The sequence below is a fragment of the Gymnodraco acuticeps genome, unplaced genomic scaffold (assembly GCF_902827175.1).
Source record: "Gymnodraco acuticeps unplaced genomic scaffold, fGymAcu1.1, whole genome shotgun sequence".
Lineage (NCBI taxonomy): Eukaryota > Metazoa > Chordata > Actinopteri > Perciformes > Bathydraconidae > Gymnodraco > Gymnodraco acuticeps.
This window is the reverse complement of record NW_022990565.1, coordinates 1,146,377-1,160,131: the sequence shown is the minus strand read 5'-3', so window position 1 is coordinate 1,160,131 and position 13,755 is coordinate 1,146,377. Positions and strand designations below refer to the sequence as shown.

At 40.6% G+C, this 13,755-nt stretch overlaps 1 protein-coding gene across 1 annotated transcript; it reads left to right on the top strand.

The window, feature by feature from the left end:
• Positions 1-7,746: 7,746 nt before the first annotated feature.
• LOC117553686 (protein NDRG1-like) lies at positions 7,747-11,432 on the top strand. The gene is made up of 12 exons (XM_034227727.1): positions 7,747-7,797; positions 7,984-8,089; positions 8,463-8,583; positions 8,691-8,753; positions 8,841-8,901; positions 9,369-9,455; positions 9,977-10,033; positions 10,150-10,316; positions 10,501-10,600; positions 10,702-10,737; positions 10,842-10,893; positions 11,185-11,432. The coding sequence occupies exons 1-12, from the start codon at positions 7,747-7,749 to the stop codon at positions 11,355-11,357; spliced, it is 1,074 nt and encodes a 357-aa protein (XP_034083618.1). The 3' UTR covers positions 11,358-11,432.
• The last annotated feature ends 2,323 nt before the right edge of the window (positions 11,433-13,755 follow it).

Sequence of the window (13,755 nt, the reverse complement as noted above, 5' to 3'; positions counted from 1 at the left end):
AGATCCGTTCGAGCTGGAATTATTGAATTTTTCCTTTTTTTTGGCTAACTGCTCGGATCGATGGAAGAGAGCACCCGGAGTTCAGCAGCGAGAGGCTGTGTTGTCGGAGGCGCGCCAGATGGCTAGAGAGAAACCAAGTTTGGTGAAGTTCTTACTTGGCTGGATTTCAAAGATCCTCCCGGTGTGTGATTCCCGGCCTGCTAGCCCCAGGCATGCTAGCTCCCTGGCTCCCAATTCCCAACCTGGTACCATACGCCTCGGTGGGTTCCGTCTGAAGTCAACCCACGCTTCTGCCCCAGTTCCTGCTCCTGGCCAGGAGTCGTATTCTGGAACTCGTCTGGCTTATGGAGGTCCACGGAGTATTCAGGCGGCTGCTAAGAGAAGGAGTCGCAAGGCCAGGCTAGCAGCCCGAGCCCCAGCAGCCATGGCTCCATGCTTCAGTACCGGCCCCAGTAGCCATGGTCCCGACTCCAGTTTCGGCTCCAGGACTGGCTTACCGGTCGACGCCAGCTCCCGAGTCCTGTCGGCGTACCGGCCGATTCCAGCACCTCGTCTCCTGTTGGCTCTCCAGCCAACGCCAGCTCCCCGAGTCCTGTCGGCGTACCGGCCGACTCCAGCACCTCGTCTCCTGTTGGCTCTCCAGCCGACGCCAGCTCCCCGTGTCCTGTCGGCGTACCGACCGACACGAGTCACCTCTCAAGACCCTTCTCAAGACCCTTCTCAAGACCCCTCTCCAGTCTCCTCACGAGTCCCCTCTCGAGTCCCCTCTCGAGTCTCCTCTCGAGTTCCCTCTCAAGTCACCTCTCGATTTCCCTCTCGGGTCACCTCTCAAGTCACCTTTCAAGCCCTCTCTCGAGTTCCCACTCAAGTCCCTACTCAAGTGCCGTTGGAGGTTCCGCTGGGGGTCCTGCCAACCCTATGTCCTGTGCCGTTGGAGGTCCCGCAGACTACTCTTCTGCCGGGGGGTCCTGCCAACCCCATGTCCTGTGCCGTTGGAGGTTCCGCTGGGGGTCCTGCCAACCCTATGTCCTGTGCCGTTGGAGGTCCCGCAGACTACTCTTCTGCCGGGGGTCCTGCCAACCCCATGTCCTGTGCCGTTGGAGGTCCCGCAGACTGCTCTCCTGCCGGGGGTCCTGCCAACCCTATGTCCTGGGCCGTTGGAGGTCCCGCCGACTACTCTTCCGCTGGGGGTCCTGCCAACCCTATGTCCTGTGCCGTTGGAGGTTCCGCCGACTGCTCTCCTGCCGGGGGTCCTGCCGGCCCTGTGTCCTCTTCCGTGGGGAATCTTGCCGACACCTGTCCCACCGGCTCCGGATCCTGTCCGGTCGACACCGGCTCCTGCCCGGCCTCCGGAGCTGTCCGGTCTTCGCCCTCGAGCCCGGTCCCCTGAGTTCGCCCGCTGTGGTCTTCGCCCCGCCTCGAACTCTGTCTTGCCCCCGGGCCGTCCGCCCGAGACCCCCTCCTCAAACTCTGCCTTGCCCCCGGGCCGTCCGCCCGAGACCCCCTTTTTGAACTCTGCCTTGCCCCCGGGCTGTCCGCCCGAGACCCCCTCCTCGAACTCTGCCTTGCCCCCGGGCTGTCCGCCCGAGACCCCCTCCTCGAACTCTGCCTTGCCCCCGGGCCGTCCGCCCGAGACCCCCTCTTCGAACTCTGCCTTGCCCTGGGCTGTCAGCCAAGGCCCGTCCTCCGGACCCCCTCCACCCACCCTGCTGGACGTTGTTGGATTTTTGTTTTGGTGTTTAGGGACGTCTAGAATCCGTCCCTTGAGGAGGGGGTTCTGTTACGATTCTCATGTCATGTCACATTTCTATGTCTAGGTTTGGGTGTTTTTGCTGTTCTCTCTGTCATGTTTTCCTCCTGGGTTATTGTCTGGTCCTTCTTCCTGTGTTTTTCCTCCCTGTCGTTAGTTTCCCTGGTGTGTCTAGTTGTCTGATTGTGTTCACCTGTGGCCCTTGTGTTTCTCCTCCCCTGCCCGGCTGTTTCTCGTCTTGTGATTACCCCTCCCTGTATTTAGTCTTGTCTCCTCCTGTGTTCAGTGTTGGTGCTTCTTTTGTTTGTGACCTAGTTCACCGTAGAGTGTTTTGTCTGTCCAAGTATAATTAAGTCCTTGAAATAAAGGTATTATCAAGTGCTATCTGCGTTTGGGTCTTACCTGCTTCACTCTGCGTATCAGTGCCTCAGATCCTAAAACGCATCCAAATTGGTCAAAATGTTTTGCAACTAAATAATTTGATTTGAACTTTTGATTAAAATATATGATAATCGCCTACTTGTTGTAAATCCTCTTCCTCTGAGGAACAGTTCCAGTGGACCCATCTGTTTTGATACTACAGACAGCATTGCACTGGCCCAAACAGGGTTGCTGCAATGGTTTCTGGTAATGTGAGCTGACACCCTGTAGGTCAAACCCTCAGCAGTCTTGTGCTTTTGATGGAGCCTAAAGTACACTTTGGGCGCCTGCTGTTGCGTCATGAAAGCAACAGGCTGACCTGCAAAGACTTCAGAATGCTTTCACCACAGCTTCAGCAAAATGTCAAGGAAATTTCAAAGCTTTGTTTCAATAAGCCAAACACTGTATGACCATCATGGTAATGAGTCATTAATCTCAGGTTCTCCTGTCCCCTTTAGACTTAAGCAGCAACTATGAATAGGGCAATTTATTACCTTGATTTCAGATATCAAACCTTTAAGTGTATCAACTATTCATTCAAGGCGTCTGTGATAGCACGGCTTAATTATGACCAAGGTTCATAAGCCAAACATAGTCTTCATTTCATATCTGTGTGTGTCTGTGTGTGAGAGAGAAATATTACAGTTTTGATAAAAGCATAACCAATTGCTCTTGCCAAAAATCAACAATGCATATTTCAATTGATTTAACATCACTGGTTGTTGTGCACATCTTATTTATTTATTCCTCATTCTTTTTGAGTAATGTTTACCTGTTGTTTTACCTGGAAAGATCGTCTTGGCCTTAGGTAATGCTTGGTGCTATTTAAACCTAGAAGAAGCACTCTAATCTGTCTTAGCTACATCTTGTCTCACCCTTTGTTGTATTTGTGTCTGATGAGTACAAACATAGCCTCATGTAAAAATAAAGTGTCTGCCTCTGATATAACCATAGTGTAGCTGACCGGTTTGTCTATGGGTTACTACAGTGGTGAAATAAGTATTTAGATCCTTTACTTAAGTGAATGTACTTATACCACACTGCGAAAATACTCCACTAGTATAAGTCTTGCGCTCCAAAAAATACTTAAGTCCGAGTGAAATATTATCAGCAAATCTCAGTATACTTCATCATGCAAAAAATATTGTTTTACTATTATGATGGTTTGGAATTTATATTACGGCTGCATTATTGGGTATGTTGTATTTTACTGCTGGAGATATTCAAGGTAGAGCTTATTTAACTACCTTATGTAAAGTTGGGTAGTTTAATAAAAAAATAATGCATCATATTCTATAAGCTCATCGTATGTTTGTAATGTCACTGTAAGTATCTGTACAAAATAAAAATGTAATGAGCTCAGAAACACTGCCATGTTTAGCTTTGGGACCATCAATTATACATCTCATTCAACAAGGTTTTAAAATACTTTATTTGGAATAACACTTATTCCTTATCGTAATCAGATACAAACACAAACACTAAAATGAATTTCCCTCACAAGTTACTATTAAGTATAAGTACTATAAATGTGTATCTAATTGCAGTACTTCAGTTATATTGCATTCAATCACTAAGTATTTACAACCCCTACTACATCTGGTGCACATTTGCGCTGATTCAACATGTTGTTGATGATGTATACGATTACACAGTGCATCCACTCATGTGGACTAGTTGGTAATACTGTCCCTCAGGCACACTACTCCTGCACCAGTGTGAAATTCTATGTAATCCCCAGGGCAACTAAGAGGAAACCGGATATCAAAAGGAAGTATGGCATAGTTCTTTTTTAAACTCTTAGCTGCCATAGTACATTTGTATGATATCTAAACAGCACACAGCAGCACAATAACTGCTTTCAGGTTTATACTTATATTTAGGCCATGTCACGTTGCAGCAGTAGCATTACTATGCTGGAAAAACGAAGCCCCTCATTGGCCAGCTGTGGATGGTGGAGAAGCAACAGTATGCTGTGTTGGATCAAACGATATTTACGGGTCTTCCTGTTTGAGCCATGCTAATATTTTAGAGTTCAACTAGATTACTTGAGGAAACAACGATCAGTGTATTGGTTTACAGTGACTGCAGTAGGTTGCCGTTGAAGTGGAGGGGTCTTTCATGTGTTGCCAAATGGTTTTATCTAAAGAATATGATGCAAGGCATACAAATAATAATAAAAAGCAATACAATATGGTATGTGTTATTTAAAGCAGTGGTTCCCAACCTAAGGACTAAGACCAGTAAACTGTATAGCAATGAACCCCAAGAGCTTATTATAAAGAAAGGAAAGAAACTTTACATTGCTTTTTCACTTATATAACTGGATGAATTTGACCTTTTCACGCCCCTAAAGTAAATTAAATCAAATCAAGTGTTGAGAATCTCTTGGGGGAATCAATAGATCTTTACTTTACTAAAATATATTGACTTAAAATGTGTTTAATTGATCAAACGTTTAGGCCTAAACTCCTCAGCAAACCACCTATGTTAATACCAGGACAAACTGTACCCTTAATCGTTCCTACTATATAAGGAAGTGTGCTTGGGGCCTGTATGATTTTGCACATAAACACGCACACATCCTAGGAAAACATGGTTACGTGAGAACGCACACATGCACGTACACACAGATTCAGAGAAAATCACAAACATACTAACACACTCACAAACACACACACTCAAACAACAACAAACATACACACATGCACACACAGTCAAGTGTGTGGCAAGCGGCAGCAGCTGCTGTGTGTATAATTAGAGAGTTTTGAAAGCTGAGAGTTGGAAGGTAGAACTTTCACCTGCAGCCTAAAAAGGTTACCATGACGATCAGCGACAGCATGACAATACAACTCCTGTGATCAGCTTCATTACATGTCTATATGTAAGGAACATTCAAATTAAAAAAATGTGAGACACTTATGCAACCTGCTGTTACAATAAGCAATATTAAGCAATTACATCACATTACATGACATTACATTACTTCACCCTCAATACAGCATTTCTATTACCCTGTGCAGCAGGTTATGTTGGAGGAACATATCAATACTTGTGGGTCAAGGATCTCTCCACCATATGCTGAGATCTCAAAACTCTTTTTCCATCTCACCGTCCAACCATTCTGCTTTGGGACAGACACACCCACATGGCATTTCAAAACAAAACAGGTGACTGTCCTAAATATATTTTATGTATGCCAAATTATATTTAAGATTCAAGCTATCTGTAAGTACAAAGCCATTTTAATATTAAGCAATGACATTTAAAAAAACAAGATTTGTCAGTGTAAAAACAAAGTAGTGTGTGGAAAATCTGAGCTTCTTCAATGCTGCCAGTTGACTAGCTGCATCCAGAAAGGTGACATTATATCCCCATCTAGTGGAAATGACACAAAGGTGCAGAATGTGCTTAGAGTTTGCAATGGACTAGAATCTGGCACTATTTCTAAACTTACATTAAAGATGAATTGCAGCTTGAAATGGCTAATTAATGGCTTTGAAGTTTGTTAGAGTTATCTCAGTAAATAAATTCCTCCTTAGTAAAAAACATGTTGTGTCGTGTTAATATTCACCATGGTTCTGTTCCAACTTAATGTTAAGTTTTATTGAAGAAATCTTGATAAAAGTTTAACATTCATCAGTTTGAGTACTGTTATGGGGTTTACATTGCATGGATTACGTTTTTTTAATTTAGAACTGTTTGGCTTTATTGCCCGGTTTAAAACAGTTGTTTGAAAAGTAATCAAAAGTATTGAAATGTATTGATTAACAGAACTTTAATTACGTTATTAAAATAGTAACATTACATGTAACAGTTAATGGTAATATGTAACCTATTACATTTGTAACCTCCCCAACACTGGTCGGATTGTCCTGTCATTAATGTGATCAAGGAATGTCATCAACTGAACAGCAAGGGTTTGGCCAAATGAAATACTATTGGGCTATATAAATAAAAATTAAAAATACCAGAATTTCAATGTACAGAAAGACTTATGTGTACAAATATTAAGAGTTATAAGAATGATGTTGCTGTATTAGACTGCTATTGCCATTACAAGGTATTTACATTGATGGCGGTGCTAGTTTGATTAGGTCATTGTATATGCAGTCACTAATCCTCAAACACACTGTAGAACAAAAAATAAGCATGAAAAACACAGGTGGATGTTGATGCCAATAGATTCCTCAAATGTGGGACAGTTGTCCAAGGTAAAAAAGGCTGGCAGGCAAAGCTTAGTCATAGTTAGGAGAATGTTAAAAGGCTACATGCTGACTCTCTGCTCTTCAGCCAGCACTACATTGATTAAACATTCAGTACACTGTGTGTGTGTGTGTGTGTGTGTGTGTGTGTGTGTGTGTGTGTGTGTGTGTGTGTGTGTGTGTGTGTGTGTGTGTGTGTGTGTGTGTGTGTGTGTGTGTGTGTGTGTGTGTGTGTGTGTGTGCAGTGTGGGCACACACATTCCTTCTTCTTTTTAAACTTTGTCTTCCCAACCAAAGTGTACCTTTTTTACACTTTTCTCTGGACTTTTTGTTTTCTTTTATTATTTGGGGGGATTTTGTAAAAAAACACAAAAGTCAGGTATACACAAATATTCCATTATCAACTATAAATGTCAATGCGACACTCGGATAAATATTCCTGTTAAAGTTGTACAATTTATCACTTATGATTTTACCTCACTAAATGTTCATCTTAAAGTGCTTGAAGAAATTCAAACAGTATCACACCTCCGTCATGGCAACACTCAATGTTCACAGCTGTAGGCTAGACTTTTGAAATCTCTATGGTTATTTTATCTTTTGTGCTGTAAGATTGCAAAATGACACACTTCAGAGCACCCATTAAATAAAGTTTGTGTACTAGTTAGCAGGAGGCTGAAGGAGGAACAGATGACGCGCTGGGATTAGACATCTGACGTACTTAGTGTTTATCTGAAGGTGTTCAAATGACGCTTCACAGTCAAAATAACAAGCTTTACCTGTGATTTTGAAGTCATTTACCTCTAATCAAGCATATTACAAAACACAGTCTTAATTATTTCACGAGTCGACATAACAATAATTAGTTTTTTCACATTTCAGTTAATCGGACATATGAACACATTACTTTAAGATAAAGTAATAACTGTCTAGACACAAATGTCATGATCATAATAAATAATCTGTAGCTGGATATTCTGCTTAAATTGTCTTAAGGATGCTTCAAAACTTCACAGTGAAGTTTGTTTTTTACCATGTGTAGATGGTCTGGTTAAATCCCTTTAGAGAGATTTCAATGTTGGATTGCAGCAGCCTGAGGACAGATTTAAAAAATAAGGGGCCGGTTGGCAACGGGTAAAACCTTTAAAAGCCTTTAAAGCTTAGGGACAGATCAGTGCCGGAGGATATAAAAAGCAGCACAAACAAATAGCTTGTCTCACAAATTAAGCTCTGAGATCGTCTTTTGCTCTGGACTGGAAGATCCCAGACAAACAAAACAAAGAGAACATTTGATTCCAAATTTAAGAGGAATTTGAGAATCAGAGATCTTCGCAGGTCATCTGCATCTCCTTTAGCTCTGCATCAGCAGCCATGGTACTGGAGGAGATGGAGTGTGACTCTGTATATGAGCCGCATATCACTGTGAGTATTAAGCTTAAGTTAAACTTTCTGCTCCATTCGCTGCTGCAGGTGTTATACTTGTGAGAAAAACTTTTACCTCAGTATCAGAGGGATCTTTTCCTGCATGGCTACATATGGAGCTTCAAGCATCTGGTTTTAATTCACATTACAAAAACGAATCTGCTGTGTGATTGTTTTGCTTTTTAGGAGGAACATGTAGAGAGTTACTATGGGAAGGTGCACTGCATCATGATGGGAACTCCAAAGACAAACCATCCTGTTATCTTGACATTTCATGATGTTGGACTGAACTGTAAGTCCAAACTACTTCACTAATGTTTGTACCCTGCGCACACTAAACCTACTGTAAACCTATACAAGTGGGAGAAAAAAGTCAAGTATATGAAGTGTTTTAGATCAGCTAAGCTAAAAAGTAATTTTTATTTATTGCATGTATTTAATACAAAGAATAGCTTATCTTTCAGTATGTAAAACCTTTAAGCGTGCATTTATTAATAGAAATATCCCTTCTTCTTAAATATCTTTACATTAAACCAACCATTTTCAATTTGTCTAGATAAATATTTATCTGAGTGATATAGTATATTTACTTTTCTCATTTTCTTTTTATTTGTTATTCCACTTCAATGGGATTTTGATGCAGTTTTGTTTTCTTCTTCTCGCAGACAAGTCCTGTTTCGAAACCCTGTTCAAACACGAGGATATGCGGGAAATTATCAGACATTTCCCAATTTGTCACGTTGAAGCGCCAGGACAACAAGAGGGAGCCAAAACTCTGCATACTGGGTCAGTTTTTTAAGTTGTAAAAATAACATTACTTTACATGAGTATATTAGGGTTAACAGATTGAGTCCGACCCTTTACTGATGGTTATGTGAACTTTGACCCCTCAGACATACCTACCCTACAATGGACCAGCTGTCTGAAGTAATTCCTGCTGTCATCAAACACTTTGGGTGAGTTCAACAGATACTTTTAATTGTCCTTTTATTAAAAGTTAGACTGTTTTCACACAGCACTTGACTTTTGGCTGCTGTTTGCAGGTTACCTCGGGTGATTGGAGTGGGAGTTGGAGCAGGAGCTTACATCCTGGCTAAATTTGCTGTGAGTTCAAATCTCTTCCCCTAATCCCATTTCACCTTAAGACAGAGAGACGACAAAGTGTGACAAATAGTTTGGAACATTTAAAATTGAAATCTTTACTCTTGTCAAAACAGATCTTCACTAAGCTGTAGTTTCTCTTAGTGTACACTTGAATATCAGATCAATGACAGAGTTATTGATTAGATATTTTTGTTAAATCCTAGAGATTGGGTGACACTGCTTTACAATACCTATACATTCAGCAGCTCTCCTTTCCATAAAACACTCTGGACAGGGAAGATAAATATTTTATCCATGATATTAATCCATGGGTGAATATCAAGGATGTGATCTAGTACAAGAGTAAAATGACGTGAAGTCATTCACACTCCAACACTAAATGAGAGAACTGCTGAAAAAACATGTCAGTAACTGTATGTGAATAATATTGTAGAAAACTAACCGTTCATATGTGTTTATGTGTGTAGCTGAATCATCCTGATATGGTGGACGGATTAGTCTTGATCAACATTAATCCTAGCGCTGAAGGACTAATCGATTCTGTTACAAGCAAGGTGAGCAGTGTGTGTTGACCACTTCGTTCAAGGTTGATCGTTTGTTTAATAAGATTAACATCTATTTCAAGAGCAGCAGTCCTGCTTGTCAGACATCTTTGATTGCCAGATCTTAAGAAAGGCAGTAATGATTAGAGTGCCCATCCTCTCTTTGAGGTACTGGGTTGAGTGCAATAGATTCAAATTTGTATATGCAAAAAACATTAATTAACAGATGATGTAATGACCTAACACATATGCACTTTCTGCTTACACTTAGGACTGTGGCACTTAACCTTATCTAACCCTACACACATGTATTGATGTATTGTTATGTGTGTTCTGTTCTGTTGTCCCCATTAGGACAATAAATATAAACTCGAATAAGTATGACTTTAATCTATACAACCACCTGTATTTATAGATATTGGATTGCATTTGACTGATTCTGACATTTTAAACCTGATGTCAATTTAATACATAATATGCTAATCTAAATGTCGCTGAATGTAAATGTAGTTATTTTCTTATGTGTTTTATAGATCACTGAATGGACCCACACTCTCCCTGACACACTCATCTCACACTTGTTTGGAAAGGTAAGTTATTGGCTTCCATTACCATGTTAACAAAAGTGTAAACATCTTCAAAAATGTTGATTATTAATTATAAAGTGAGTCTTTTACAGAATACCTCTGTCTTACTGATGTTTCAGGTTGAGATTTTGAACAACCATGACCTCATCGCCACATACCGCCACCTCATCACGACAACAATGAACGAGTACAACGTGAGTGAGTTCCTTCACTCCTACAACCACCGCCACCCCCTGCAGGTCGAGAGGCCCATCCCTGGAGGAAACATCAATGCAAGGACCCTCAAGTGAGTACAAACATTAACCTTTAAGGAGGTGATAGCGTCAAGATCTGGAAAATGAATAGCCGGAATAGTTCTCATATAATATAATTCCCTTTTTCGTGTCCTGTAAATAGCATCCGATAAAGTGCCAGGCTCTATTTTTTCTTATTAAATGTCTTACTTTTTCTGCCTTTGTCTTTGTTTACAGGTGCTCCACTCTGCTGGTTGTAGGAGATAATTCTCCCGCTGTGGAGGCCGTGGTCGACTGCAACTCTAAACTCGACCCCACCAAGACAACTCTGCTCAAGGTAACCAAAGGACTGACACAACATGTCCATTAACCCATTAACACCACATACAGTTTTTATTTCAGACTGAAGCCTAAACCTGACAACCTTTGCTCTTCCAGATGGCAGACTGTGGAGGACTTCCTCAGGCGGATCAGGTAGGCAGGGACATTTTAGTGGCTTTTCCGCTAGCAATAATGTAAAAATCTACACTCCTTATTGGTTGGAATTAAATGTGATCCTTTTTTCTTTCTCTCTACAGCCAGCCAAAGTTATTGAAGCTATAAAATATTTTATCCAGGGCCTGGGATACTGTAAGTCACTGTGACCTAACCCTTTACTATCCTAACCTTTAACATAACTATTACATCACAGAGATCAACACTTTAGGTATTTACATCTCTGCATTGTTAAAAACCACTTCCTGTAAATGTGATTATTGAAACCCCTAATTGGTGTTAGGAGCAGAACATGATAAATGCAATTATTTTAATAAGTGGATAAAATGTAGGTTGAATCAATATTATAAATCTGTTTTGGATAAACTCCTATAACCATTAAAGACTGATGCAAAGCTCAAACCTCTCTCTCTCTTATTTCTCCAGTGTCCAGTGCCAGCATGACTAGACTTGGGTCACGAACAACCTCCTTCTCCAGTATCGATGGCTCTCGGAGCCGCGCACACACCAACGAGCTGCAACGAGGCCGAACATACTCACACAGCGCCGAGGACAAGCATGGCTCCTCACACACTAGCACCATGGAGCATACTTCATAGACCACATCGTCCAATAAAGTGGCATGCAAGAGAGCACTATGCACTAAATGGCATGCAATTATTAATATCATACCTCATTATATTTACTAGGATAGCTTCGCTCTGTCATGCCCTTTTCTTTGCACTAACTCTAGCAGAAAGGTCTTTGTTCCCTCTTCTGTATCATCTGTGTCTCTTCCTATTCCTTCAACTATTTAACCATCATTTCCTACATTTCTCTCTTGGCGTTGTACCTAGTCTCTCCATAAATTAGTAATCAAAACTGAACATTGTCTGTTATGTAAAAAACTCTAAAGTGTTTTTCATGTATAATTGATAAAATGAAGATATAAAGATAAAGTGTTTTCTAGTGTGAAGACTGGATGTTCATACATATAGTAGCAATGTGTATTGATTATGCTACAGCTTTGTTTTTATTATCTGCAGTTATGGTCATATATTTTAGATCTCAAAAGGTTGAAAATGGGACTTTCTTTTGGGAATAAAATAAAAATAATATCATTACTTTAAATGCATTTAATTCAATCATTAAAATGTATTACTTTATGTAAGTATCAGTGAAAATGAACTACATAATTCTGACAAATGATTGCCTTCCATCTCTTAATTGTTTGCCATTCACAAGATCATCTAATATGAATGATTGGAATAAAACAGACAATACCTCTGGTTTTGGTTTACATTTTGATAGACAAAAAAACTGTCCATCATGTGTCAAGTGACAAAGAAGACGTTTGAGAATAATGTTTGTAAAATACAGGCATTATTTCAGACAGTAATTTTTGATCAGAACATCAGTAATTGTTCCAGAAAGTCCCATTACTTCAAAGAAACAGGTAATCTAATTACATCAATCTTTATATGTGTCACACAAAAGGTCAATATTGTCCATCAACATGGATATTGTCTTCTTTCTCTGATTCAATCCACAACATGCCATTTACTGCTCAGACTGTCATGAAGGCGAAAGCCTTTTTCTCTGGTTTCCTTGTCATTATAATTGACGATACATCAGTTAAACTCTCAACCACCTAAATAATTCAATCCTAAAAAATAATTATGTTTATAAATCCTCTTGCAAAGAGATTGCACTTTCCATAAAATTACCTCGATTATACTATAGGTTGGATCTATGACATTTATATGGTTGAAATACAGTATGAAACCATTCTGTTATTCTGTGTCAAGACCAACTGTAGTGTACTTCTCCAATATGTCCAATAGATGGAGCTCTGTCATCTATTTTTTTTCTTTTGCTTTGCATCATCATTACATTACATTACATGTCAGTTGTTAGACGCTTTTATTCAAAGCGACTTACATACATTCGGTACTGTGGACAATCCCCACAGGAGCAATTTGAGGTGAAGTGTCTTACCCAGGGACACAACGACATGCTGACTGCAGTGGGACTCGAACTTGCTACCCCCCTGATTCGAAGACCAGCACACTACCCACTGAACCAGAGCCTCCTCATCAACAGCCATGCACTACGTGACACTTTATATAGCCAAATAACATTCAACTACTACAACTAATAAGTAAATATGAAACATATTGAAAAAAACATGTTTTTTTAATACAAGTTCCCGTGCGCAGCATTATGGATCGTATTTAAATATATTGCGTGACTCGTATTTAGCCTTATCCTGTTTAAAAAAGGCAGGATAAAAGTACATTTCCTTTTTTTCTATCTTTTCTTCTATGTTCTTGTTGTAGCAGAAATAAGTCTCCAGTGTGCAATACAACACATGAACCTCTCTACCAACAGCTGGTTTTAGCAGCATGAAGTATTAAGAGGCCTGTGTTTATGATTGGCTCAAGGTTAATTTGTCCCTTACTGTTTAATTGAATTAATTTGACACTAGATGTAATTCCCTCTATATGCTCAGCGGTCTGACTGCCATACTGCTAGCAAAGCACACACACCATGTTACTATGACATCATTAAGAGTTTTAATCCACCTAAGTGTCTCCCTCCCTTGTGACATAATTTGTTTCAATCTTCTGTTAGAATAAAAATAATCTTTGTCACAAGTGTGTGTTTGCATTTGTGTATGTATGGATATTAACTGCATGCATGAATGTACTGTAAGTGTAGGTGGGGCTGTGTGTAGGCCCGTCAGTAGATGAATTGTTTTGGACTGTGAGACAGTGGAGACACACAGCAACACAGCATACTGGCAGTCAGCATCACAATAGTCAAGTCACAATAATGTTATGTGTGTGTGTGTGTGTGTGTGTGTGTGTGTGTTGTGTTGTGGTGGTGTGTGTGTGTGTGTGTGTGTGGTGTGGTGTGTGTGTGTGTGTGTGGAGAGAGAAGAGAGAGAGCTGAGAGAGAGAGAGAGAGGAGAGAGATGATGAGCTGAGAGCGAGAGAGAGAGAGAGATAGAGAGAT

Excerpts from the sequence above, each read along its gene's own strand:
- LOC117553686 (XM_034227727.1), top strand. The coding sequence starts at position 7,747 with ATGGTACTGGAGGAGATGGAGTGTGACTCTGTATATGAGCCGCATATC. Across the intron at positions 8,754-8,840 it reads GCTGTCATCAAACACTTTGG|GTTACCTCGGGTGATTGGAG; the intron begins GTGAGTTCAACA and ends TGCTGTTTGCAG. Across the intron at positions 10,034-10,149 it reads TCTCACACTTGTTTGGAAAG|GTTGAGATTTTGAACAACCA; the intron begins GTAAGTTATTGG and ends CTGATGTTTCAG.